Raw genomic sequence first — 24,998 nt, 5'->3', positions numbered from 1 at the left:
TATCTTCCTAAAAGAAAAGTCTATAAGCCATTATTAAAATGGTCTTGGGGAAAATCCACTGTTTATTTCTAGGGTAAACAGAATAAAATGTACTGCTTTGGAATCTTGCCAGGTACTTGTGACCTGGATTGGCCACTGTTGGAAACAGGATACTGGGCTTGATGGATCTTCAGTCTGTTGCAGTATGGCGATTCTTATGTTCTTATGTAACAGATAAAGTAACAAGATAAATCAACTCAAATTGAGGCAAAGCATATACCAACAAGACATACAGTAGAGAAGGGCATTAGGTTCTTATAGTACCTCTCTAAAACATTATTTCACCTCCACATACAGCAGTCCCAGCCCCTCTCCCCCCCCCCAAAAAAAAAAAAAAAAAAACAAGGGGAAACTGCCCACACCAAGGGGAAAAGATGTCCAAAATCAGAAGTTATAGCGTATTTAAAATGAGACTCCGAGCCCTAAATGATCGTGAAGAAATATAAGGATCCTAAACTGACAAAAATTTCTTCTTTCGTTTAAAGGATAGTCCAACCCTCTGCTTCTCTATCAACATATTATGGTGGGTAATATTTTTCCAAGAATAACAATCTAGGGTCCAAAACTTACCACCAGAGTACAAGCTCAGCGCATATATTCATTCATAAAATACTCCTTGCAACATTAATTTCTTTAACTTATGTATTTAATAAATCCCATCTACCTACTTGTTACCTCAATCCTCGGAACTCACAATCACCCACTGCATTCACTCATGACACTCAGGGCTAGATGCATCAACCAAACGTTAAAAAATCTAAATCGTAAAAGTGCTTAACGAATTTGAAACAACGAAGAATGCACAAAAAAACAGCTCAGAAATGTTCGGTGCGGTATTGAAAAGTACAATGTATCAAGCGTTCGTTATCCCCGTCGTTAATTTGCTCCTTAAGCATGCGCAGAGCAGCCACAAACGTATTAAACCTACGTAGGTTGCTTACGTCAGACTGGGCGTGCGAGGGGGGGATCCCGACCTGCAAGCCTTTTAGCTGTCTGATCTAGCAGAAGAGTGCAGTTGAAGATAACTCTAAAAAGAACGACCCTCGTAAATCCCCTTTTGTAACAAAAGACCTCTTTCCAGTTTGTTTACAGTACTGGGAAAATTGGCTTTAGGGGATAGCAGAGAGTGTTAATTTTCAAAGCTGTTGGAGAAGGGGAGAGACAGGATTTTTTTAAGCTGCAGGGAGAAGCAGTATGTTTTGTTCTGTAATGGTGCAGGGGAAAGCTGAGAGCCACGTGTTTGTATTGTATCTCACTTTTCTTTTTAAACATGCTGGCTTGGATTTTTATGGTGCAGGGGGCAGCGGGGAGATGATAGCTCAGGCCTTAACGACAGGTCTGAGCACACGTAAAATTTCTGACGGTAATTGATTTGTTGCAATCATCGGTATGGTTAGTGCATTTCGAATTGTCCACATTTCAATGGTAGTTTCTCCTTTGCATTCCGTTTTCGTTAGCTGCTTGCTTCATAGGAAAAAGGCCTTTAATGCATGCAACGGTTAGGAATTTCCTTCGTTAAAGGGTTGTTAGAGGGTCGTTAGGGTTTAGTGCATCTAGCCCTCTATTCTCTTCACTACATGATCATATTATCACTTTAGTCAATTAATACAAAGACTTTCATTTGTTTATACAAAGCAGCATAAGATCAAAAACACATGCTTCAATCATTTGCTATACCCGAATCTCCTTTATCATATTACTGCTCTTCAAGGAAGGAGCTGATGGGCTGGGAGGACGTACAAGAAGTGGAAGGACAGTGGTCCAGGCTGAAAGAAGTAATAAATAGGGCCACAGACCTTTATGTAAGGAGAGTAAATAAAAGCAAGAGAAAAAGGAAACCGATATGGTTCTTCAAGAAAGTGGCTGAGAAAATAAAGGCTAAAGAGTTAGCGTTCCAGAAATATAGAAAATCTCAAGAAGAGGAACACGGGGAGGAATACCGGGTGAAACTGAAAGAAGCCAAGAGAGAGATATGTCTGGCGAAGGTGCAAGTGGAAGAACAAATGGCTAGAAATGTAAGGGGGGGAGACAAAAATTTCTTCAGGTATATTAGTAAAAGGAGAATGACTAAAAGATACAGCAAAACGCTATGTAGATAATGATGAAGAAAAAGCCAATTTGCTACATAGATACTTTTGTTCTGTTTTCACTGAAGAAAATCCTGGAGAAGGACCACGAGGGACTGGCAAAAGTACACCTGAGAATGGAGTGGATAGAGCCCTGTTCATGGAAGAGAGTGTGTATCAACAACATGGAAAGCTAAAGGTGGACAAAGCCATGGGACCGGACGGGATCCACCCCAGAATATTGAGGGAGCTCAGAGAGGTTCTGGCGGGTCCTCTTAAAGATTTGTTTAATAAATCCTTGGGGAGAGGTTCCGAGGGACTGGAGAACGGCGGAGGTGGTCCCTCTTCACAAAAGTGGTGATAGGGAAGAGGCTGGAAACTACAGGCCGGTAAGCCTCACTTCGGTTATTGGTAAAGTAATGGAAGCGATGCTGAAGGAAAGGATAGTGAATTTCCTGGAAGCCAATAAGTTGCAAGATCCGAGACAACATGGTTTTACCAGAGGGAAATCGTGCCAAACGAATCTCATTGAATTCTTTGATTGGGTAACTGGAGAATTAAATCATCGACATGCTATAGACGTAATCTACTTAGATTTTAGCAAAGCTTTTGACACGGTTCCCCACAGGAGGCTCTTAAATAAACTCGATGGGCTGAAGATAGGTCCCGAAGTGGTGAACTGGATTAGGAACTGGTTGACGGACAGACGACAGAGGGTGGTGGTAAATGGAGTTCGCTCGGAGGAGGGAAAGGTGAGTAGTGGAGTGCCCCAGGGATCGGTGCTGGGGCCGATTCTGTTCAATATATTTGTGAGTGACATTGCCGAAGGGTTAGAAGGTAAAGTTGGCCTATTTGCGGATGGTACTAAGATTTGCAACAGAGTGGACACCCGGGAGGGAGTGAAAAGCATGAAAAAGGATCTGAGGAAGCTAGAAGAATGGTCTAAGGTTTGGCAATTAAAATTCAATGCGAAGAAATGCAAAGTGATGCACTTAGGGAGTAGAAACCCAAGAGAGACTTATGTGTTAGGCGGTGAGAGTCTGATAGGTACTGAGGGGGAGAGGGATCTTGGGGTGATAGTATCCGAGGATCTGAAGGCGACGAAACAGTGTGACAAGGCGGTGGCCGTAGCGAGAAGGTTGCTAGGCTGTATAGAGAGAGGTGTGATGAGCAGAAGAAAGGAAGTGTTGATGCCCCTGTACAAGTCGTTGGTGAGGCCCCACCTGGAGTGTTGTGTTCAGTTTTGGAGGCCGTACCTTGCGAAGGATGTTAAAAAAATGGAAGCGGTGCAAAGAAAAGCTACGAGAATGGTACGGGATTTGCGTTCCAAGACGTATGAAGAGAGACTTGCTGACCTGAACATGTATACCCTGGAGGAAAGGAGGAACAGGGGTGATATGGTACAGACGTTCAAATATTTGAAAGGTATTAATCCGCAAACATATCTTTTCCGGAGATGGGAAGGTGGTAGAACGAGAGGGCATGAAATGAGGTTGAAGGGGGGCAGCCTCAGGAAAGATGTCAGGAAGTATTTTTTCACAGAGAGGGTGGTGGATACTTGGAATGCCCTCCCGCGGGAGGTGGTGGAGATGAAAACAGTAATGGAATTCAAACATGTGTGGGATATGCATAAAGGAATCCTGTGCAGAATGAATGGATCCTCAGCAGCTTAGCCGAAATTGGGTGGCGGAGCTGGTGATGGGAGGCGGGACTGGTGGTTGGGAGGCGGGAAGTAATGCTGCGCAGACTTATACGGTCTGTGCCCTGAATAAGGCAGGTACAAATCAAGGTAAGGTTTACACATATGTTTGTCTTGTTGGGCAGACTGGATGGACCGTGCAGGTCTTTTTCTGTCGTCATCTACTATGTTACTATGTTAATACGCTACACAGCGCAGGCAAAGTCTTTGAATACAAGTTCATAAATTATGGAAACATTGTTCCCTTCTCTTGAGAACCATGTTCATGAGGGTCACCACAACCAGGGAAAGGCTACCGAGGCGCCGTATATATAAACATTCACTTGAACAGAAAGTTCTTTAAAATCCTCCGGATTGTTTATGACTCGTCCTGGTCCTCTATGCGAGACTGCATTTCGGAAGTTTCCTTCATCAGGAGGAACCAATACCCAAAATCTGCAATATATATACATACAAATACAAAGGTAGGTAATGGCACATCTATGCTGATCATTCTAACACTTTTAAATCATAACATATCATTTATAAATTGGCTGCTTACCATCAGGACTTCATTCCAAGTCAGGAGTTTATACTCTCCTAATAACGCTATACCGTAAGGGCCACACATAGGAGTTTAAATACATCTTAACTCCTCCCCCTTACATAATGTGGCTACACTATAGCCACTCCACCTCAAGATTAAGGCCATTTGGGGCCACCGTAGCCCATTCAAAAATATAACGTTGCTCTATATTATGCAGCTGAGCACTCACATCTCCACCTCGCCCTAATGGCGCTACTTGTACTAACACCACACATTTCAACTCATCAGTACTATGTTTTTTGTCTAACCAATGGTTAACTAGCGGTGCATATGTTTGGGGGGTTCTAATGTTGCTAATATGCTCAGCCAAACTGCTCTTAAGCTTCCTTTTCGTATGCCCTATATAGTATAGCGAACATGGGCACATGATGCAATATATAACTCTCTCACTGTCACATGTAGTGTATGCAGACAGATAAAACCGCCTATTGGATCCTGGTTTAACTATCCAACTTGTAGTAATCACATGTTTACAGTAGACACATCTACCAAAGGGCCCATGCTGTCCCCCATTTTTTTCTCTGCCAGGCTTTTTTAATAGCTCTCCCAAGTTAGACTTACGGCGGTAGGCTATTTTAGGGCGCTAGGTGAATTCTGAGTGCACTGATAACACGTGCCAATATTTATGAACTAACTGTCCAATCTGAAGCGCTCGATGGGAAAATGGAATCACACATGCTAAAGAACGGACCATAGATTTCTGCTTAGGAACAAACAGCCATGGCCTGTGCGCATACCGTGCTCTCTTATAAGCTTTTTATATAACATTCATGGGATACCCTCTTTGGCGGAACCTATGTATCATCTCCCCAGCTTGAATCTTGAAATCTTCAAGGGAAGAACATAATCTTCTTAATCTCAAAAATTGTTCGACTGGAACACCTCTCCATAACCCCATATGATGATGACTAGTATAATGCAGGAGGGTGTTCCTGTCGGTCAGTTTCCGATATATTTAGGTGGAAAATCCACCATCCTCCATTCTAACTATCCTTATATCCAAAAATTCCATTTCTTGTTCTGAAATGCGGTGGGTGAACGTGATACAAGGGTCCGCCATATTGAGGGAATCTATGAATGTATACAACTCTTGTTCCGTGCCAAGCCAAAACATAATAACATCATCTATATACCTCTTCCATAGTACCACTTTACTGTACATGGGAGAGGCATATACATGATTAATCTCAAACAATGTCATATATAAGCATGCGAGCGATGGGGCGACGGTCACCCCCTTCGCCACCCCCTGCTTCTGTACATAGAATTTATTTTGAAATGTAAAGTAATTCTCACAGATTACCGAAGTTAGCAACTGATGTAAAACAGGTATTTTAGACTTAGGTATAGACGCTTGGTCCAAATAGGAACAAGCAACATCAATGACTTTTTCCTGGGGTAAACTCATATATAGGGCTACCACGTCCAAGTCCACCATATAAAAACTTCCTTCTTTCACAGCACTGCTTGTGTCTACCTTTTCAAAAATGCTTATAAAGTCAGAAGAATCCCGGACATAAGATAATGCCCTGCTCACAGACGGTCTAAGTATGTAATCTACCATTTGAGAAAGGGGCTCTAATACAGAGTCCCTAGTAGACACTATCGGGCGACCAGGGGGATCCACGGTGGACTTATGGATCTTTGATGTAAAATATATATATGGACTCTTAGGATTTTCTGGGCACAAAAACCTTTGTTCTTTTTTAGAAAGTGTACTATCCATTACTGCCCGATCCACATACTGAGTATTTATTTATTTATTTTGTTACATTTGTACCCCTCACTTTCCCACTCATGGCAGGCTCAATGCGGCTTACATGGGGCAATGGAGGGTTAAGTGACTTGCCCAGAGTCACAAGGAGCTGCCTGTGCCTGAAGTGGGAATCGAACTCAGTTCCCCAGGACCAAAATCCACCACCCTAACCACTAGGCCACTCCTCCAAGAGTAATTTGTTGCTTCAATATTTGAGTTGGATCAAAATCAATTAGATTGTACTGATCCTTTTGTTGCAATTGCCTCAATCCTTCAGCTATATATTTATCTGTATCCATAACCACAGTGGATACCCCCTTATTAGCCCACATGATTGTAATCTGTTGATTGCTAGCTAATCTTTGAAGGCTCTGGCGTTGGTAAGTGGATAGATTATCGAAGTGTTTAATGCCCACTAAAGATTCAATATTAGTTAGCTGTCAAAATTAATTTTTGATAAGCCATGATGGAGGGATCCGGAGGCCCTGGGGTCACCCATTTGGATCTCCTCTTGGGATAATAAGTCTTCCACTCATCTTGCTGGTCTGTCTGGGGGGTACCAAAAATAACCTTGACCGAAGGTCTCTAAAAAAAACCCCGAAAAGCCCCTGTCTAGTTGCAAAAGTGTCATCCTATATAATTCTCACCTCCAACGTTCTGAAGCTGCCTGGGACCGTGGCTTCCACTGGAGGTGGTCTGCTAGGTGCAGTAGATCACACTGACGTCACTGGCCGCATTCTGACATGCTCCCAGCAGACCACTCCCGCTCCACCCTTCTCTCGCCCTCCCCTCCATAACAGCCACCTGCTTAAAAGTCCTTAACTCCTGCATGCAGGGACGCTGCTACCGACAGCATTTTCTTCCGCTTGTTTCAGCTGTTCCGGTGGTCCCGCCCTTCAGGGCGGGACCACCGGAACAGCTGAAACACAATCGAAAAACAAAACTGTCGGAAGCAGCGTCCCTGCGTGCAGGAGGCTCCCTACCCCCCTCCTCCTCCTCCTCCTCTTACCGGGGTCCCGGCGGAAGCATTGAGGAGCGAGTAGGCTCAGCGAGTCTGCTGCCTTCCCTTCTCTTCGCTCTGACTCTGGTCCCGCCCTTGCCGAAACAGGAAATGAGGGCGGGACCAGAGTCAGAACTCGGAGTGAAGAGAAGGGAAGGCAGTGGAATCGCTGAGCCTGCTCACTCTTCAATGCTGCTGCCGGGACCCCGGTTAGAGAAGGGGGAGAGGGGGGTTGGCGATTTTGGAGGGGGGGGTGATGTGCACGTTGGGGGATGGGGGAGGGAGGTTGGACTGGAACTTGGAGGGAGGACAGAGTGAAGGAGAATAACAGAGGGAGGGAGGGGGGACTGGAACTCGGAGGGAGGACAGACTGAAGGAGGGTGACAGAGGGAGGAAGGAAGCCATGGAAATTGGAGGAGAGGAAAGGGGGGCGTGGGACTTGGAGGGCAGGGAGGGGGGAGGAAAACCTTGCTAGCGCCCGTTTCCTTTCATACAGAAACGGGCCTTTTTTACTAGTAATAAGTATAAGGAACAAATGAAAGGCCTTTGTTAAGGACCTCATACTGATCTTGAGTAAGATTAACTGAAGATATATTAATCACGTTATTGTTTTCTTTCCCTTGATTATCGTTTTGCTCGTATCTATCTTCCCTTCTACTGCACTCTCTGGTACCTGGTCGGGAAGAAGTAAAAAAAGAAGCTGATGATAAATTATCCTGGTTAGCTACTTTTACAAGTAACTGTGGGGCCACTTTTATATCTACTAGGCACCCTATTATCTTCATCTCCTGATGAATCACTGGAAGACATTTTAAAGGTGACTCTCCTACCTCCACCTCGACTTTTCCGCCCTCGACTTATTTTATCCATCCAACTATATACAAACTCCTTGGTATAGTCATATTCATCTTGTTTATATTTAGCTATTTTTAATTCCCATTGTTGACTCCTATATTGCTCTACCTTAGAGTGATGTTCATCTAGACTTTTCTCAAAGGTTGTGTTATCTTAGTTCTGTTTAATACTTTCAATTTTGACCTTAATTTCATCCTGCTGTTCCTTAATTTCCTCCTGCAGAACATCTATGGTCAGTAGTAAAAGGTCTAATGAACATTGCGTTATGAGTGAGTTCCATTTGGCCACGTATTGTTCATTACCAAGGAATCTAGGTTCTTTATTGATTCGAAAGCCACGTGGAACACGTTGGATATGGCAATATTCAATTAAAGCAGCCAAATGCAATTCAGTCAATACCTTATGTGCTCTATAGACTTCTTCCCATCTGCATACCTGTTGTTGTAATGACTCAGAAAACAACCGAGCCCCCCCCCCCCCCCCCAGTAACTCAGAAATACGTTCTTCAGACAAACCTGACTTGGATTCCCAATTAGCAGCAGCCATTACCCTACTCCTGTGATTACAAGAATAAAAATCTAGGGTCCAAAACCAGTGATTGTGAGTTCCGAGGACTGAGGTAACATGTAGGGTAGATGGGATTTATTAAATAAATAAGTTAAAGAAATTAATGTTGTAAGGAGTATTTTATGGGTAATATTTTTCACCAACCCCAGAAGGAAGGTGACTCATAGACAGTCCAGATTTTTAGGTCTGACTTTTTACCCAGTAGGGCCGCAGTTTTTTTTTTGAATTAATATAATCAGGGCCAATCTTAGGCATTGGCGATAGGGGTGACCGCACAGGGCCTCGTGCTCACAAGGGCCCCATGACCAGCCCCCTCTGGGCTGTTGCATTGCAATTGAAGTAGAACCCCCGCCGCCTCACCCGCCACCCCCGCTGCAATGTCTGCAATTTCTCTTCTGCCAGCCAGGCACTAGCCAGACAGGATCCCCATACGGTACATTCACTTGTCAGTCCTTACGCCCGCCTGGTCCACTGAATCCAGAACTTCTGTTTGCCGCAGCCCGCAACCTTTTGATGTAACTTCCTTCTTCCTCAAGGGCAGCTGCGGCAAAGAAGTTCCATCCAGGCAGGGTCAGTTCAGCAGAACAGGACTGAACCCTGAAGAGTAAGTACTAATGGGGGTGGAGGGGTGGGGAGTGGGGTTTGAAGAACAGAGCACATAATCAAAGTTTCAGCCATAAGAAGCTTATTTTTTATTTTTTTATAATACTGGTTATGCAAATGTCTGTATTTGAAATTTCATGAATAAAAAATTTAAATAAAATAAAAATCTTGACAATGGGGGCGGTGCTAGGGTGGGGCCCCCACCAAACAGAAGGGCTTCATGCATCCCGTTACTGAGACAGCCTTCTACCAAGATGACAAACTAACACACTGCAGAGCTTAGCCCAAACTGGTCTGCACAGAGCTAAGGCGGGGGCCTCACCAAACTGGTCTGCACAGGGCCCCGCACTTGCTAAGACCGGCCCTGAATGTAAAGTACATATGGGTATAGAAAATTTGAGGAAGTGCAGGACTGAATTAAGGTGTGGTTGCACAATAACAGAGGGATCAGAGTTCATTCACATTATGTACATTTTAATTGCTTTGCTTGGTTTATACAAGTACCTAAATATTTTACATGCCTTCTTTCCACAGTTCACTACTGGATTCAGCAGCATATTTAACAGATCAGCACATAGACTTCAGATCTTTGACACCAGTCACACAGCCTGAATCAATTAACCTGAAAGCCTCAAAAAGCATGGATCTTGGTAAGAAGGGGAGCAGAGGGAATAACTTGCCTTACTTTACAGCTGCTGCTACTGCTACCTTTCCTGATTTTCTGTTTGTACTTCTTAAACCCATGCTTAAGGCAACATGTTCTACAAGATGATAGGATGTGATAACATCTTTCTCCCACAATAGCTAGGTGCAGCTTTACAGCATGGTCTCTGTTTTCATATCGACAACAGAGTTGGAGAAGATAGAAAATTAAGAATCATTAAAAGCAATGTTTTCAACAACTGATTTTGCAGTGCAGCTTCTAAAATTAAAATTATTACTGGTCAACATTTAAACACGATATCAAGTGTTTTGTTTAAAATGCCAGCTGCGGTGTTTTAGAGAATTCAATTATAGTACCGTTAGGCAGGTAGGTGGTGGTACTTAATAAATGTAGAGTAGCAAAATAGCAGAGGTGACAAAACAAGACTCAACACGGATTGTGTTTCAGCCAAGAGGCCTGCATCAGGAGTCGGGACACAGTGTCACTTGAAATGTATATAAAGTGATGTAATCACATACTGATAGAAAATTATCAATAAGTTGTCAGTCAGAAATTGTCACCACCTAATTTCACACTTGAAATGAGCATCAAACTTCTAGTTCAGTAATCAATAAACTGTAGACAGAATTCACCACCAGTGACTATATGGATAGGTGCGGTATTCAACTGCTCTCATTATAGTAAAGCAGCTTTAGTAATAACAGCAATTTTTCTGGCCTAACTTAAATTATATAGTTAATACAGATAGTGGTTAAATATCGCTGTCTATATATGTCCTCTCTTCACCCTGGCATTGTGCAGAGTGTACCTGTATTATACTGCTGAAAATGAATGGATAGGGGACTTATAATGCCCACCACTATACAGATAAGTCCTTTTGAATATTGGGGTCTTAGTAAATACTATTTGATTTAATTTTTTTATATATTTGTTTTGCCTTATCTCTGCATCTAGAGATTAGATCAATTTTATAAGATGCTGTGTAAATTGTTTTGCAGGTATACACATAAATTACACTAGTTTTCCAAGGGACTCCCAACTTACTTTGATCAGTGGCCACCATGTAATTCCTTCTCATCTGCTAATTTACCTACTACCGTTATTTAAAAAAAAAAAACCCTTAAATTCGCTTAAAACTACAACTGTGCTACGTGATTCAGTACCCTCCCAATTGTTTAAGTAATTTGATACTTGATTTCCTCCATTCCTCCACAGAATGCTCTTTTTATCCCTTGTATCATCTATCCATTGTTGCATCTATCTGGAAGATGGTATATATTTCTCTTTGACTAAAAGATGCCTGAAAAGGTCAAACAGATGTATCAAGTTATTGGCCTATCAGTAGCGTACCAAGGGTGGGGCAGTAGGTGTGGTCCACCCTGGGTGCAGGCAGTAAGGGGGTGCACTGAGCAGTCATGTGGCTGTTGGTAATATTAAAAACGTGTATTTAGGTAGCAATTTATCAATCCTTAGCAGCACAATATTATCACAAGGCAATAAGTCAGTGATCAATGACATTCAGCAGTAAAACCATAATTGTTCCTAATACAGTCTTAGTATTTCCTAGCAACAAACAGTAACCTAAGGAACCATATATCAAAGATTCTAAATCACACTTCAGAAATTAGGAACAAACTATCTAACCCTGGACCATAGGAAGTAAACCACTCCCTGAATTGTGAGAATTACATGAATGAGTCCTTGGTTCCTTCATAGTGTCCTGTCTTTCGTCTCACATATTCCAAGTCAATGTTTCACAGCTAGCTCCTGGATTAGCCTTGCCGACTGCACAAGGTCATGTAGCTAGGATACCTCAGTTCTGCAGTGTGTTAATTTGTCATCTTGGTAGAAGGCTGTCTCAGTAGTGGGATGCATGAAGCCCTTCTCTGGAGCTAATATTGGTTGTAGCTAAGATAGTATACAGTACTAGTTCTTCCTCATTATGGCACATGTAAGATTAGGTACGTTTCTGAGCACCAAGTGCTCATGCCCTCAGAGGTACTAGATGAAATACATCTTGGATGGTAAAGTAACACTCATCACAGAAAGGTGTCTGAGATCATAAGATCTCTACAAGTTTCTTTGCAAGAGTTTCCTCTCAATCTTTTTTCTTTCTGGTCTCCCATCTCTGCCTATTCCCCAAGTAAGCATAAACCCAGGGTTATATGTTACACATCATATCAGGCGTAAAACAGTTACATTACGTTACATTATTTGGACACTTATATCCCACTTTCACCTCAACAGTTCAGTATGGCTCACAAGGTAAGAAGCTAGGCATTCTCAGGATAATCACAAATATACCCCTCTTTTTATAAAACCACACTAGTGGCTACTGGTGTGGTAATGCTGACACAGCCCTTTCAAAGTGAATGGGCTGTGTTGGCATTGCCATGCGGCAGCCACTAGCGCAGCTTTAAAGGAAGGGGGATAGTGAGATTGCAGAAAAAAATATTTTACAATAAAAATGTTCTGGAATAGATAAGTCTTCAGCAACCTACAAAATGTAGTGTAACTGGTCTGGTATCTTATCCGAGTTAGCTCATTTCACCATCGTGCAGCCTGGTAAGAAAACATTGCTGAAAATGTTGTTTTAAAGACAGTTTTTCTAGGATTTGGATAACACAAAACTAAAAATTCTCTGAAATATGGACTTGAATTTCTAGGAAATACATGAATAAGATGAAACGTATGACTAGGAACATAACTACGCAAGATGATGAAAATTAGAGAACATGACTTAAAAATAATACGTGGTTCAACAGGTAGCCAGTAAACCTTCAAAAATAAAGGTGTAACTCTTTCAGACTTTGAGGCTTTATATATCACTCGTGCTGCAGTTCTCTGATTGGATGAGGTGGGCACACAATGTCTTGCTTGTACCAGGTATGCACATTGAACAGTTAATGAGGACCACTGAGCTGTCCAAATAGTATTTGTTATGAGATCGGTATAGGATGTCTTGTGAGGTTGCTAACCAAGATTACTTCAACTCTGTGTCTTTGTGAACCTCTCTCCCAGTATTCTCACTGGAGTATGAAAACTGCAAGCAGTATTTTCTCACAAATATGTCCTTGGATGATGTCAGTGTCCAAGATGCAGTTTAGAAAGGAATCCATGCCAGTCTGGTTATGATGCAGACATTGTTTGGTTCATTGGCCCAAGATGGCTAATGCAAGCCTTATACAAACAAACAGGTATGGGCAGTATATACTAGTACAACTCGAGAACATAGGCATTAACAGGTACAGTCTTAGATTGATTCATTTCATATGTGACTGGTAGGTCATACTCTGTACCATGGCAGAATGCTTTCTCCCCATCCTGTTCCCTCACATATGGTGTCCCACCAGGCTACATTTTGGCATTTATAATATTTAACATATTTTACCCCCACCCAGCTTGATCTAGACCCTAGAACTTCATTCACCTATGTTGATGACATTCAGATTCTGACCAGCAGTGGTGTGTGGTACATTTACATATGTGATGTGCTAAATTTTAGTGAAACATGTAGTCATTTTTTATCTTTATTTTTATTAGTTTTTATAAACTTCAACTTCTTAAAGGTTGTAACATGTTTGAAGCTGCTATAGAGAGTTTTTTTTTCAACAAAATATAATGTTATCTGGGTGAAATGTGTAATCTTAACCAAACTTAGTTTATTCATTGTTTTGGGTGGAACCAATGGTACACCTTCCTGTAAAAACCGTGACAATGGCCTTAATACTTGAAACAATATTACATCTTGGTCTTTTTCGGTGAGTCACTTACATTGTTTTCTACAGTTATGTAGTCTATGCCACCATAAGAGGGACTTGGTGACCCCAACACCATGCCTCCCACGTCCACAAAGAATCACAAGAGGGATTAGGTGGCCATAGTAAAGCACCTTCCATTCCAACTAAAATGAGAAGAAGGGCTCAGTGACCCCTAACAGAAAATGAAAGGCACAGTGGCCCCCAACAATATACCTTGCACCCCAACAGAACAACAAGAGGGACTCGGTGACCCAACTCCAAACCTACCATTACAACTAAAACAAAACGAGAGGCTCAGCAACCCCAATATAAACACTTCCCATTTTAGCAAAAATAATAAGACAGGTTTGACAGCCTAATAATAATACATCTTACCCTTACGGAAAGAAAAGAGGCTCAATGCCCCCAATATTACAGTTCACTCCCCCATTAAAACATCATCCATATCATTTCCTTTTCTTTTACCCCATCTCTCCTTCTGTTTCCAACCTGTCCCATCCCTTCTCTTGCTTTCCCAGACTCTCCCCTCTATACTCTCAACCCCTTCCTACACTGCCCTTTTGACCCACTCCTCTATTATAATTGAAAAGCCCAATTCCACCGTGCATTTACCTCTCTGTGCCCCACTGGCCTATCTCTTCTCTCTTTCCCCTTTTACGTAAGTACATAAGTAATGCCACACTGGGAAAAGACTAAAGGTCCATCGAGCCCAGCATCCTGTCCACGACAGCGGCCAATCCAGGCCAAGGGCACCTGGCAAGCTTCCCAAACGTACAAACGTTCTATACATGTTCCTGGAATTGTGGATTTTTCCCAAGTCCAATTAGTAGTGGTTTATGGACTTGTCCTTTAGGAAACCGTCTAACCCCTTTTTAAATTCTGGTAAGCTAATCGCCTTCACCACGTTCTTCACGATGTTTTGCACATTAAATGCCCCTCTCTCTGCCGCCCACTATTGACAAGGCCATAAAAAGGTATTATACTTAATGCCAGGTCCCTTCTCTTCCTACCTCTGTCATGATGACCCAACTTCTCTCTTTTTTCCTTAATGGCCCATTGGTTCAACCTGGTTCTTGCAGGCAGCAGTCCAGACATAGCAGCACTAACACTTAGAAGTAAGGAGTCTAGAAGGGCAGCTCCAAGAACACTGACTGACAGAATTGAGACTGTATTACATAGTAACATAGTAGATGACGGCAGAAAAAAAGACCTGCACGGTCCATCCAGTCTGCCCAACAAGACAACTCATGTGTGCTACTTTTTGTGTATATCCTACTTTGATTTGTACCTGTGCTCTTCAGGGCACAGACCGTATAAGTCTGCCCAGCACTATCCCCGCCTCCCAACCACCGGCTGTGGCACAGACCATATGAGTCTGCCCAGCACTATCCCTGCCTCCCAACCTCCAGTCCTGCCTCCCAACTCTGACTCAGGCACAGACCGTATAAGTCTGCCCAGCACTATCCCTGCCTCCCACTACCGGCTCTGCTATCCAATCTCGGTTAAGCTCCTGAGGATCCATTCCTTCTGAACAGGATTCCTTTATGTTTATCCCACGCATGTTTGTATTGCAGAGAGAGGACCCAGGACAGGAAGTGTGGTAAGCTGAGATCCACGTGCTGGCATCAAAATCAGTATGGCACTGGCACTACCTGACCACAAGGAGAGCAAGCATCAGAAAAGGTGTGAAACAGCTCCCCCTAGGCTAAATGCAACTTCATGTGGTGTGCCATTGGCGGGTACAAATGCTGCAGCTCGTACTCATGTTTAGCTTTTTCTGATTTCTGATCTGCCCAAAGAAATGCATTGCGGGTCGCAGACAGTGAAACAACAACAACAACAAAAGGTGTGTCAGAATGAGGTGGGGTTAGAGGAGGGTGTGGAGGGTAAGAGTTTTAGAGGTTGGGAGGGTATCAGCTACCTCCGGTTCTTGTAGGGCAGGAGTAGCTATTCTGATTAGCAAGAAAGTTCTTTTAAAAGTATTCAACATCCTGCAGGACCCAGAAGGGTAATACACAATTCTCCAGGGTCTTTTGGGACTGAGAGAGGTTGTTATAGCATATATCAGTGCCCCTAACGTAAATCCTAGACCGTTTTTCCATTTTTGTTGCTCAATTTGGTTAACCTGATATGGAAAGATAGGATACTTGCTAGGGATTTTAATTCTATATTTTATGTTGGTTTGGATACCTCAACAAGTCACTCGAGTACATGTAAGAACAGAACAGGGGTTGCGTACATTCTTATGAATCTGGACTGTATGGAAGTATGGAGGGTCCTCCACTCTTCAGAGAGGGACTATACATATATTTCCAAAGTACATACAGTATCACCATGGCCAGGATTTATTACTTCTCTGTGACTACCTCCCTGTTCTGAAAGGTGATATCCTCAATTGTTAGCCCCCTAGAGTTCTCAGATCATACTGTGTTGTTGATGGATCTGGACAATCGGGATATGGACGGGCAGGTGGGCTTACTGGAGATTTCCTATACATTTGTATGAGAGCACAGATTTTAAAAACTACTTGATTTAAAAATGGCATGCACCTGACACTTTCCTTTTTTGGGAAACTGCCAAGGCAGAATTAACTGAAAGTTTTCTGCCCTGCTAAATCCCTTGTTACAGGTTGAAAACAGGTTTACAACAAAAAGAGACTTACATACAATACACATTTTCTCATATTTCACATATAATTAGCTATCTACATTAACAGCCCTCTAGTTGCCAAAAAACAAAATCCTCAAACAGCCACGTCTTAACTTGTTTCCTAAACAATTATATAAGGTGAACTTAATCGAATTTGAAGAGGTAAACAATTCCAGACTTTCACTGAGTGGGATATCATTGCTTATGTCAGCAAAAGAAATAAACAGGCTGCTAATCAGATGCTAAATTTGGAAGCAAAGTTGCGAGCCTTGAAAATGCAATATCAGAATAAGCCTACTCTATCCAATAAGAATACTTTTCTCGGAACTAAGGTAGCATATAACAATCTGCTAAACAAAAAAAAATCATAATTTTTATTTTTTTTCTACTATAACTACAATTTGTTTAAATTTGGGAGCAAGCTGGGTAAATTGTTAATGAATTTAACTAAGTCTTGGGCTGGGCCTAATTTATATCAGCTCTTAAAGATGATCATGACTGATTGGTTTCCCAGTCAGATGACTTGAAACATATATTTTATACTTTTTACAAAAACCTTTATACCTCAGCAACTTATTATACAGCAGAGCAATTTTTATCATATGTGAGAACACTACCTGTTATAACTGAAACAGATAATCTAATACATAGTATATCGAAATGCAAATCTTCAGGTTCAATAACAGGAGCTTATAGGAGAAAAAGAGAGGAGATAGAGAAGAAAGAAAAGAAAAAAAAGAGGATTTATTGAACACAGAATAATTCATGCATATGTCACATATACAAGATAGTCTACAATAGAAACACTGCTCATCTTGCCGTTGAGAAATATGACAATAATGGAATTCATTTTTTCTTATATAAAATAAAGTGAGGTGATTTTTTTTAGCAAGGTACATTTCACATTTGTAAGTTTGAAATAATAAATTCCACCATTCTTGATGAGTAGCTAGATGCAGAGCTTTCCAATGTGTAAAAACTACCTTCAAAGCTAAAGAAAGCATGGTGTTGACAAGCATACGCTCATCGGAATTTAACCTATTACTAAAACATTGACCCTTGAGCAGCAGATATTTATATAACATTGGACCAGAAAGATGAAAGACATCTGTCAAAGTGAGCCATACATCTCTCCAGAATTCTTGAATACACACACAATCAAAAAGACCAGCACAGATTGGAGTTGTGAGGGTCAGTTGTATGGAACCTGAGAGGTGTCCAAAGAGACCTGTGCATGAAGAAATAGAGGGATTGCATTATCGAAGAAGAGCTAGAACACTTAAATATGAACAACTTATTTGCTCCCATCTTTTGTCTGTGATAGCTTGCTGAATATCTTCTTCCCAACATCTGCGTAGACCAGCACATTTAACAGAGGATTTGCTTATAAGGAAAGAATAGATTTGAGATGCGGCATGCCCTACAGATTGAAGCTTCTTAGCTAGATCAAGGATATCGGGAGTGTGCTGTATCTTGTGGGATTGCACATTGCTTTTTTTTTAACATTGAACTAAGCTATAAGCACTGAATGAACTGAGTATCCAATAAAGAAAAGTCAGCTTTCATAAGAGAGAAAGGTTTCCAACTGTGGTTACCCAGATCACTAAATTGCTAAGATCCCATATATCTCTACGTTGCCAATGTGACCAAGAAACTTGTTTTTTTGTTGATTAGAAACTTAGGGTTAATCCATATTGGTATGCGTATAGTAGAGGACCAAGGAATGTTTAGCTGCTTATCAAGAGCGGACAACATTTTATGAGTGGTGTTGATAATGGGATTAGAGGCAATACACTTAGGGAGGTGCATACCAATTAAGTAGGGGCGCATTAGTGGGTCAACAATGGATTGCTCCAGTACCATCCACCTAGGCCAAAAGGCAGTATTAGTAGCAGCAGCAATCCATTCCAAGTCTTGACGAAGAATAAACGTTTTGTGGTAGGATAAAAGATCAGGAAACCTTACCCCTCCCTGCAGTTTAGATAATTTCAGTTTACCTAAGGCGATTCTAGGCGACTTAGAGTTCCACAGGAAGCTAGAGAGCAATTTTTCCAACCTTTTGTAAAAGATGCCAGAAAAGAGGAGGGGGATCATGCTTAGAGTATATGTGATTTTTAGGTACTATCATCATTTTGATGGTATCAAGCCTGCCCCACCAAGTTAAGTTAAGTGGGGACCAAGATGAGAGGGAGTTTTCAACCTTGGCTATGACTTTATCAGAGTTAATTCTGATGGTGGTAGGGAAGACACCTAAATATTTAATGGAGAAAACTACCCATTTAAGGGGGTAGCCTGGAATAGTGAAAGGGATGCAGGCATCATTTAAGGGCATCAGCTTGGTTTTGTCCCAATTAACTTTATAGCCAGATAATTTTGAGAAACGGGAGACCAACTTAATAAATGCATTTATGGAGGCCTGAGGCTTAGCAAGGTATAACATGATGTCATCCGCATATGCTGAAAGCTTGAATTTTTTTTATTTTTTGTTACATTTGTACCCCGCGCTTTCCCACTCATGGCAGGCTCAATGCGGATTACATATTGTATACAGGTACTTATTTGTACCTGGGGCAATGGAGGGTTAAGTGACTTGCCCAGAGTCACAAGGAGCTGCCTGTGCCTGAAGTGGGAATCAAACTCAGTTCCTCAGTTCCCCAGGACCAAAGTCCACCACCCTAACCACTAGGCCACTCCTCCACTCCAATTCGTTATTGCCTATGAGGACACCAGCAACCTCACTTGAGTTTCATATAGCTATCAGACGGGGCTCAAGCACTAAATTGAATAGCAAAGGAGACATAGGACAGCCTTGCCTAGTGCCTCTGTGCAACATAAATGGGGCAGAAAGCTCACCGTTGGCGGCAATACATGCAGTTGGCGAAGAATATAAGAGGTGCAACATACGTACATAAAGGTCTGGGAAACCAAAATGCTTAAGCACAATAAATAGATATTTCCACTCCACCCGGTCAAAGGCTTTTTCAGCATCAAGAGAAACAGACAGGATAGGTTGAGCCATAGACTGAGCGGAGTGGATTAGGTGGCACAGTAACCTAGTGTTGTCAGCTCCATATCTAAACTTAACAAAGCCAGCTTGATCTCTATGAATAAGAGATTGGATAATATTGTCCAACCTACAGCATAATAGCTTTGCAGAGACTTTGTAATCCATATTTAACAGTGAAATTGGTCTATAGTTATGCACCAACATGCAGTCTCTGGTAGCTTTAGGAAACACTACAATAATAGCATCCAGAAAGCGACCTGCGAAAGTTGAGCTTAATAGGTATTGGTAGTAGAGCATCAAATGTGTTGAAATGAGGGTCAGGAACGACTTATAAAACTCAGCTGGGAGACCGTCAGGACCAGGTGCCTTTGATGAGGGTAGCATCTTGATTGCTGAGAGTATCTTGTCTTGAGAGATGGGTTGATTGAACTGACATATTTGTTGTTCAGACAGGCAAGGAAGATTCAGTGAAGAGAGAAAATTAAAGATTTCAGAGTCAGAAGCTATACATTCAGAGGAGTATAACAACGTATACGATTCAAAAGCTTCTAATATTTGAGAAGACAGTCAAAGGTGCTCCCGTAGATGACACAATCGTGGCTATATGCTGCTTTGTTCTTTTGCCTTTGAGATAAGACGCCGGTAATTTACCAGCTTTGTTGGATGCTGCATAATACGTGGTGCTTTGCTTAAAGGCAATAGCATTGGCAATGTTGGACAGAATCAAATTGTATTGCATTTTAAGGAGCCTGAGTTTTTGAAGCGTAGATTTAGATGAGGACATATATAAAGCCATTTCAAGTTGGTGTATCTCACCTTCAAGTTTGGCAGCTTTAGCATTGTTGGTTTTACGAAGATGAGATGTGTAACTAATTATTTCACCTCTCAGCCAAGACTTGTACGCCTTCCATATTGTTATGCATGATGGCACAGAGTCTTTATTAGTATTAAAGAATTCAGTTGACTTTTGAGTGATGTGCTACAAAAAAGTTGAATCCGAGAGCAAAGAAGTATTTATCCGCCAAAAAGAATAGTTTGCGTTACCAATAGACCAGTTAAAGTCACAAGATATCGCTGCATGGTCTGAGATCGATATTTCATGTACCTGCGCAGCATTTAGCATAGGGATTAAGTCTTTGGTACCCAGTAGATAGTCAATTCTTGAATAAGTATGGAGTGGAGTGGAGAAAAAGGAGTATTCTCTGGAAGTTGGGTATAGTAACCTCCATAGGTCAGACCATCCATTGGATTGCATAAGACTATTTAGTGAGTTCCGAACTTTGAGTTTTGCAGGTATGCAGTTAGAAGATCTGTCCAAGTAAGGATCAGTTGGGAAGTTGAAGTCACCTCCAATGATAGTGCGATAATTAAGAACATTTGGTCCAGCAGTATTAATGCTATGAAAGAAGCTAGGGTCATCATTGTTCGGAGCATAGACATTAATTAATATTAAAGGTTTGCTCTCTAGAGTACCTTCCAGCCGCAACCACCTACCAGTATTGTCATTGACATGAGAAACTAGTTGGAAGGGCAAGGATTTCCTAATAAGCGTAATAACACCATTTTTATGACCATTAGCTGGGCTTGCGAAGCATTGATCAAACCATTTGCCCGAACATTTGGAGCCTTCTTGTGCATCTAGGTGAGTCTCTTGCAGGAAACAAATAACAGACTTTTTCCTCTTCAGGTTTAGCAGGAGTTTCTTGCGCTTAATGGGATTAGTAATCCCTTTAATGTTGAGAGATAATATACGCAGATTCAGCGTTGATACTGTATAGGCTCTTCATCCAGACAAGCAATGCAGCGTACATACACATGAAGACAATCTTACAGGTAGCTATCAGATCAAAAATCCTCAAAAATGGCAAAAGAATCAGCGAGTGTGACGCACTGAAGAATAAACTGGTTAAAAAAAAAAGAAGAAAAAGACCATTTACTCCATGAAGGAGAAAAGTGAGAGACAGCTATGGGGCACATGCGCCCAGGTCAGACAGAGAGAGAGAGAGAGAGAGAGCTTAAGCCAGCATAAGCAGTATGATAATGCATAAACTGAAAAAGAAAACAGCAACAAATGAGTTAACTTCAGGAAACTATTGCAAAAAGCTGACACAGGGGACTTAGTGATATTTCAGCAGGAACGGAGCAGTGCTGAAACACATCACCTTACCCCATGGGGTCAGAGGATTCCTTGTCCAGAAATTTATATAATTCAACAGGATCATTGTAATGTTTGGTATTGTTGTGAAAGGTAACCCTCATCACTGCAGGGTATAGAAGACCATATTGAGCGCCAAGAGCTTTGAGCTTAGGTTGCATATCAAGAAACATTTTCCTCTTCTTAGCAGTTGGCTTAGAGAAGTCTGGTGTTAAAAAGATTTTTGCTCCAGCGAACATCACAGGAGATCTCGAGCAAACAGCGCTCATTAGGGACATCAGCTGATCGTGTCTGAGAAACTTAACAATTATGGGCCTCGGGTAATTTTTCCCTGGAGCCAGCTTCAGCATGACACGATAAGCACGCTCAATTTGAAAGCTGGTGTCAGTTGGCAGAGCGGCGACCTTTACAAAAAATGAGTTTAAAAATTGAACTATATCCTCTCCTTCAGACTGTTCGGGCACCCCTAGTATGCAGATGTTATTCCTTTTCAGCTGATTAGACAGGTCTTCAAGCTCCCGCTGCATAGTAGCAATTTTATTCACCTTTCGGCACATCTCCTGATGGAGTTCGTCGTGAGCAGACATACGGTCTTCCAGGAAACTAATCCTGGCATTGAACTGAGTTAGCTGAGTGGCAATAGAGGCTAAGTCTGACTTAATTTCGGCGGTGGCTTCAAGATTTTGCTGTATTAAATTGTGTAGCGTTTTGATATCTTCTGCGATAAGCGCCATCTTGTCGCTTGGCAACGGCGACTACAGGGCCTTATCAGATGCTGAAAAATCCGTTTTATTTCTCTTAGAGGCAGAATATAGCGAGGGAAAGCCATCATTCCTAACAGACTTTGATGTCATCTTTCTAAAGGGGATCAAACAAAGACGAGGCTAGGTTGCTGTTTATCAATATTAAACGATCGTTGGCAGAAGAGAGATCTCTACGTGTCTATACTGGTCAAAGTCACATGCAGCCCCCCTATTAGATTAACACTGTTACTTATTGTTACATTTTCCTTTATAACAAAACCAATAAAAATATTTAAACTGAAAATAACTGAAACAGATAGGGAGAGACGAAATTTACTGAGAAGGAGATCTAGAAGATTGTCTTACCATTGCATAAATCACCTGGGCCTGATGGATTTGGAAGGGGATTTTTTTTAAGTTGTTACAGCTTCAGTTGGCAGACCCATTAGGCAATACAACAAGGGTAGCAGCTTCCCTCTTCCGATCAACTTTTGATTATGGTCTTGCCCAAGCCGGGAAATACCCTTTGTACCCAGCTTCATATCAACCCATATCCCTTATCATTGTTTATCTAAAATGTTTGGCAAAGATCTTGGCGGATAGATTGGCTAAAATAATATTGTTTGGTGGGTGACGAACAGGTTGGTTTTGTGCAGGGTCATCAGGCTTCAGTGAATATAAGGAAATTAATCCTTTTGGTGGACTGATACAAAAGGAAAGTCATACCAACATTGGTGATAGGATTTGATTCTAAAAAAGCTTTTGACTTTGTGGAATAATTATTTCTATGCCTATTATTAGAACATTTATGGATTTGGGGTTTCTCTCTTGAAGCTTTTAAGACTCTATATTTCCAACCCCTCTGCAGCAGTCCTGATTAATGTATCCCCTATGCAGGCTTTTTTGCTAGGTTGGGGAACTCAGCAGGGATGCCCTTTGTTTCTGCTTTTATATATTCTGTTTATAGAGCCTTTATTGGCTAGATTGAAGACTCACTGGAGAATTCCAGAGATGCAGGTGGGTAGACTGCAAGTATTTAGCTTTTGCAGATGACATTTTGATGTTGGTGACAGATCCCATTTATTTATTTTATTTATTTGTTACATTTGTATCCCACATTTTCCCACTATTTGCAGGCTCAATGTGGCTTACATAGTACCGTAAAGGCGTTCGCCAAGTCCGGTAGAGAAACAAATACAAGGTGATGTTGTGGTCGAATAAGGTTCATGAGTTTCGGGCGTAGTGGGGATAGAAGAGAGAAAGGGTTATGTGGTATCCATTACGAGCTGTGGTTTTGTTGTGTTGCAGAGTTCAGGCACTTATGTTGGGTCGGTAGGATATGCCTTTTTAAACAGGTAGGTTTTTAGTGATTTTCTGAAGTTTAGATGGTCATAAGTTGTTTTCACGGCTTTTGGAGGTACGTTCCATAGTTGTGTGCTTATATAGGAGAAACTGGATGCATACGTTGATTTGTATTTGAGTCCTTTGCAGTTCGAGTAGTGGAGGTTTAGGTATGTTCGTGATGATCCGATTGTGTTTCTGGTTGGTAGGTCTATGAGGTTTGTCATGTATCCTGGGGCTTCCCTACCCCAAGTGTTGCATGCTTTTATAGAGTTTGGTGCCCTTTTGAGCCTAAAACTCAATATATTCAAGTCAGAGGCTATCAGACTCATTTTCGAAAGAGATGGACGTCCAAGAAGCTACAAAAATCGGCACTTGGACGTCCATCTCACAGAGACATCCAAATCAGTATAATCAAAACCCAATTTTGGATGTCTTTCTCGGAAGTCCGTCACAAGGACATCCAAATCTCAAGGGGGTGTATTGGAGGTGTGGTCGAGGTGGGACTTGGGCGTTCCTAAGACTTGGATGTCTTTGAGCCATAATGAAAAAAAGCAAAGACGTCCAGGACTAAAACTTGGACCAGATCACCACTGGAGGGACCCTGGCCCACACCCTCCCGTACCTGTTACATTTGTGGTGGAAACAGCGAGCCCTCCAAAATCCAACAGAAACCCTCTGTACCCACATATAGGTGCCCCCTTCACCCGTAAGGGCTATGGTAGTGGTGTACAGTTGAGGGTAGTGGGTTTGGGGGGCTCAACACATAAGGTAATGGAGCTGTGTACCTGGGAGCAGTTTATGAAGCCCACTGCAGTGCCCCCTAGGGTACTTGATTGCTGCCCTGGCATGTCAGGGGGATCAATGTACTAAAAATGCTGGCTCATCCCACGTCCAAATGGATTGAATTTGGACGTTTTTAACTTGGATGTCTTTGGTTTCGAAAATGGCTGAAAATCAAATAAATCCAAATCCAAGGATGTCCATGGTATTTTCGAACACAAAGATGGATGTTCATCTTTTTTCAAAAATGACCTTTTCCCCGCCTCCGAATTTGGACGTTCTACAAAGACGTCCAAATTCCAGCTTAGACGTTTCTTTTGAAAATGCCCCTCTATGCTCTATGACTCTCAATATGTGTGTTAGTAAACATAAGAATAGCCATACTGGGTCAGACCAATGGTCCATCTAGCCCAGTATCCTGCTTCCAACAGTGGCCAATCCAGGTCACAAGTACCTGGCAGAAACCCAATTAGTAGCAACATTCCATACTACCAATCCCAGGGCAAGTAGTGGCTTCTCCATGTCCATCTCAATAACAAACTACAGACCTTTCCTCCAGGAACTTGTCCAAACATTTTTAAACCCAGATATGTTAACCACTGTTACCACATCCTCTGGCAGCATGTTTGAGCTTAACTATTCTTTGAGTGAAAACATATTTCCTCGTATTTGTTTTAAAAGTATTTCCATGTAATTTCATGGAGTGTCCCCTGGTCTTTGTACT

At 41.8% G+C, this 24,998-nt stretch overlaps 1 protein-coding gene across 2 annotated transcripts in view; it reads left to right on the top strand.

Annotated features, from left to right (window-relative positions):
- Positions 1-24,998, top strand: part of PARD3B (par-3 family cell polarity regulator beta) — a 2,175,158-nt gene that overhangs the window by 1,162,928 nt on the left and 987,232 nt on the right. For both annotated transcript variants that reach the window (XM_030209894.1, XM_030209893.1), the window contains exon 15: positions 9,706-9,821. In XM_030209894.1, the coding sequence (XP_030065754.1) occupies positions 9,706-9,821 (116 nt within the window). The remainder of the gene's footprint in view (positions 1-9,705; positions 9,822-24,998) is intronic.

Source organism: Microcaecilia unicolor, chromosome 7 (genome assembly GCF_901765095.1).
Source record: "Microcaecilia unicolor chromosome 7, aMicUni1.1, whole genome shotgun sequence".
Taxonomy (NCBI): Eukaryota; Metazoa; Chordata; class Amphibia; order Gymnophiona; family Siphonopidae; genus Microcaecilia; species Microcaecilia unicolor.
The sequence above is the reverse complement of the archived record's forward strand: the minus strand, read 5'-3'. Positions and strand labels throughout refer to the sequence as shown.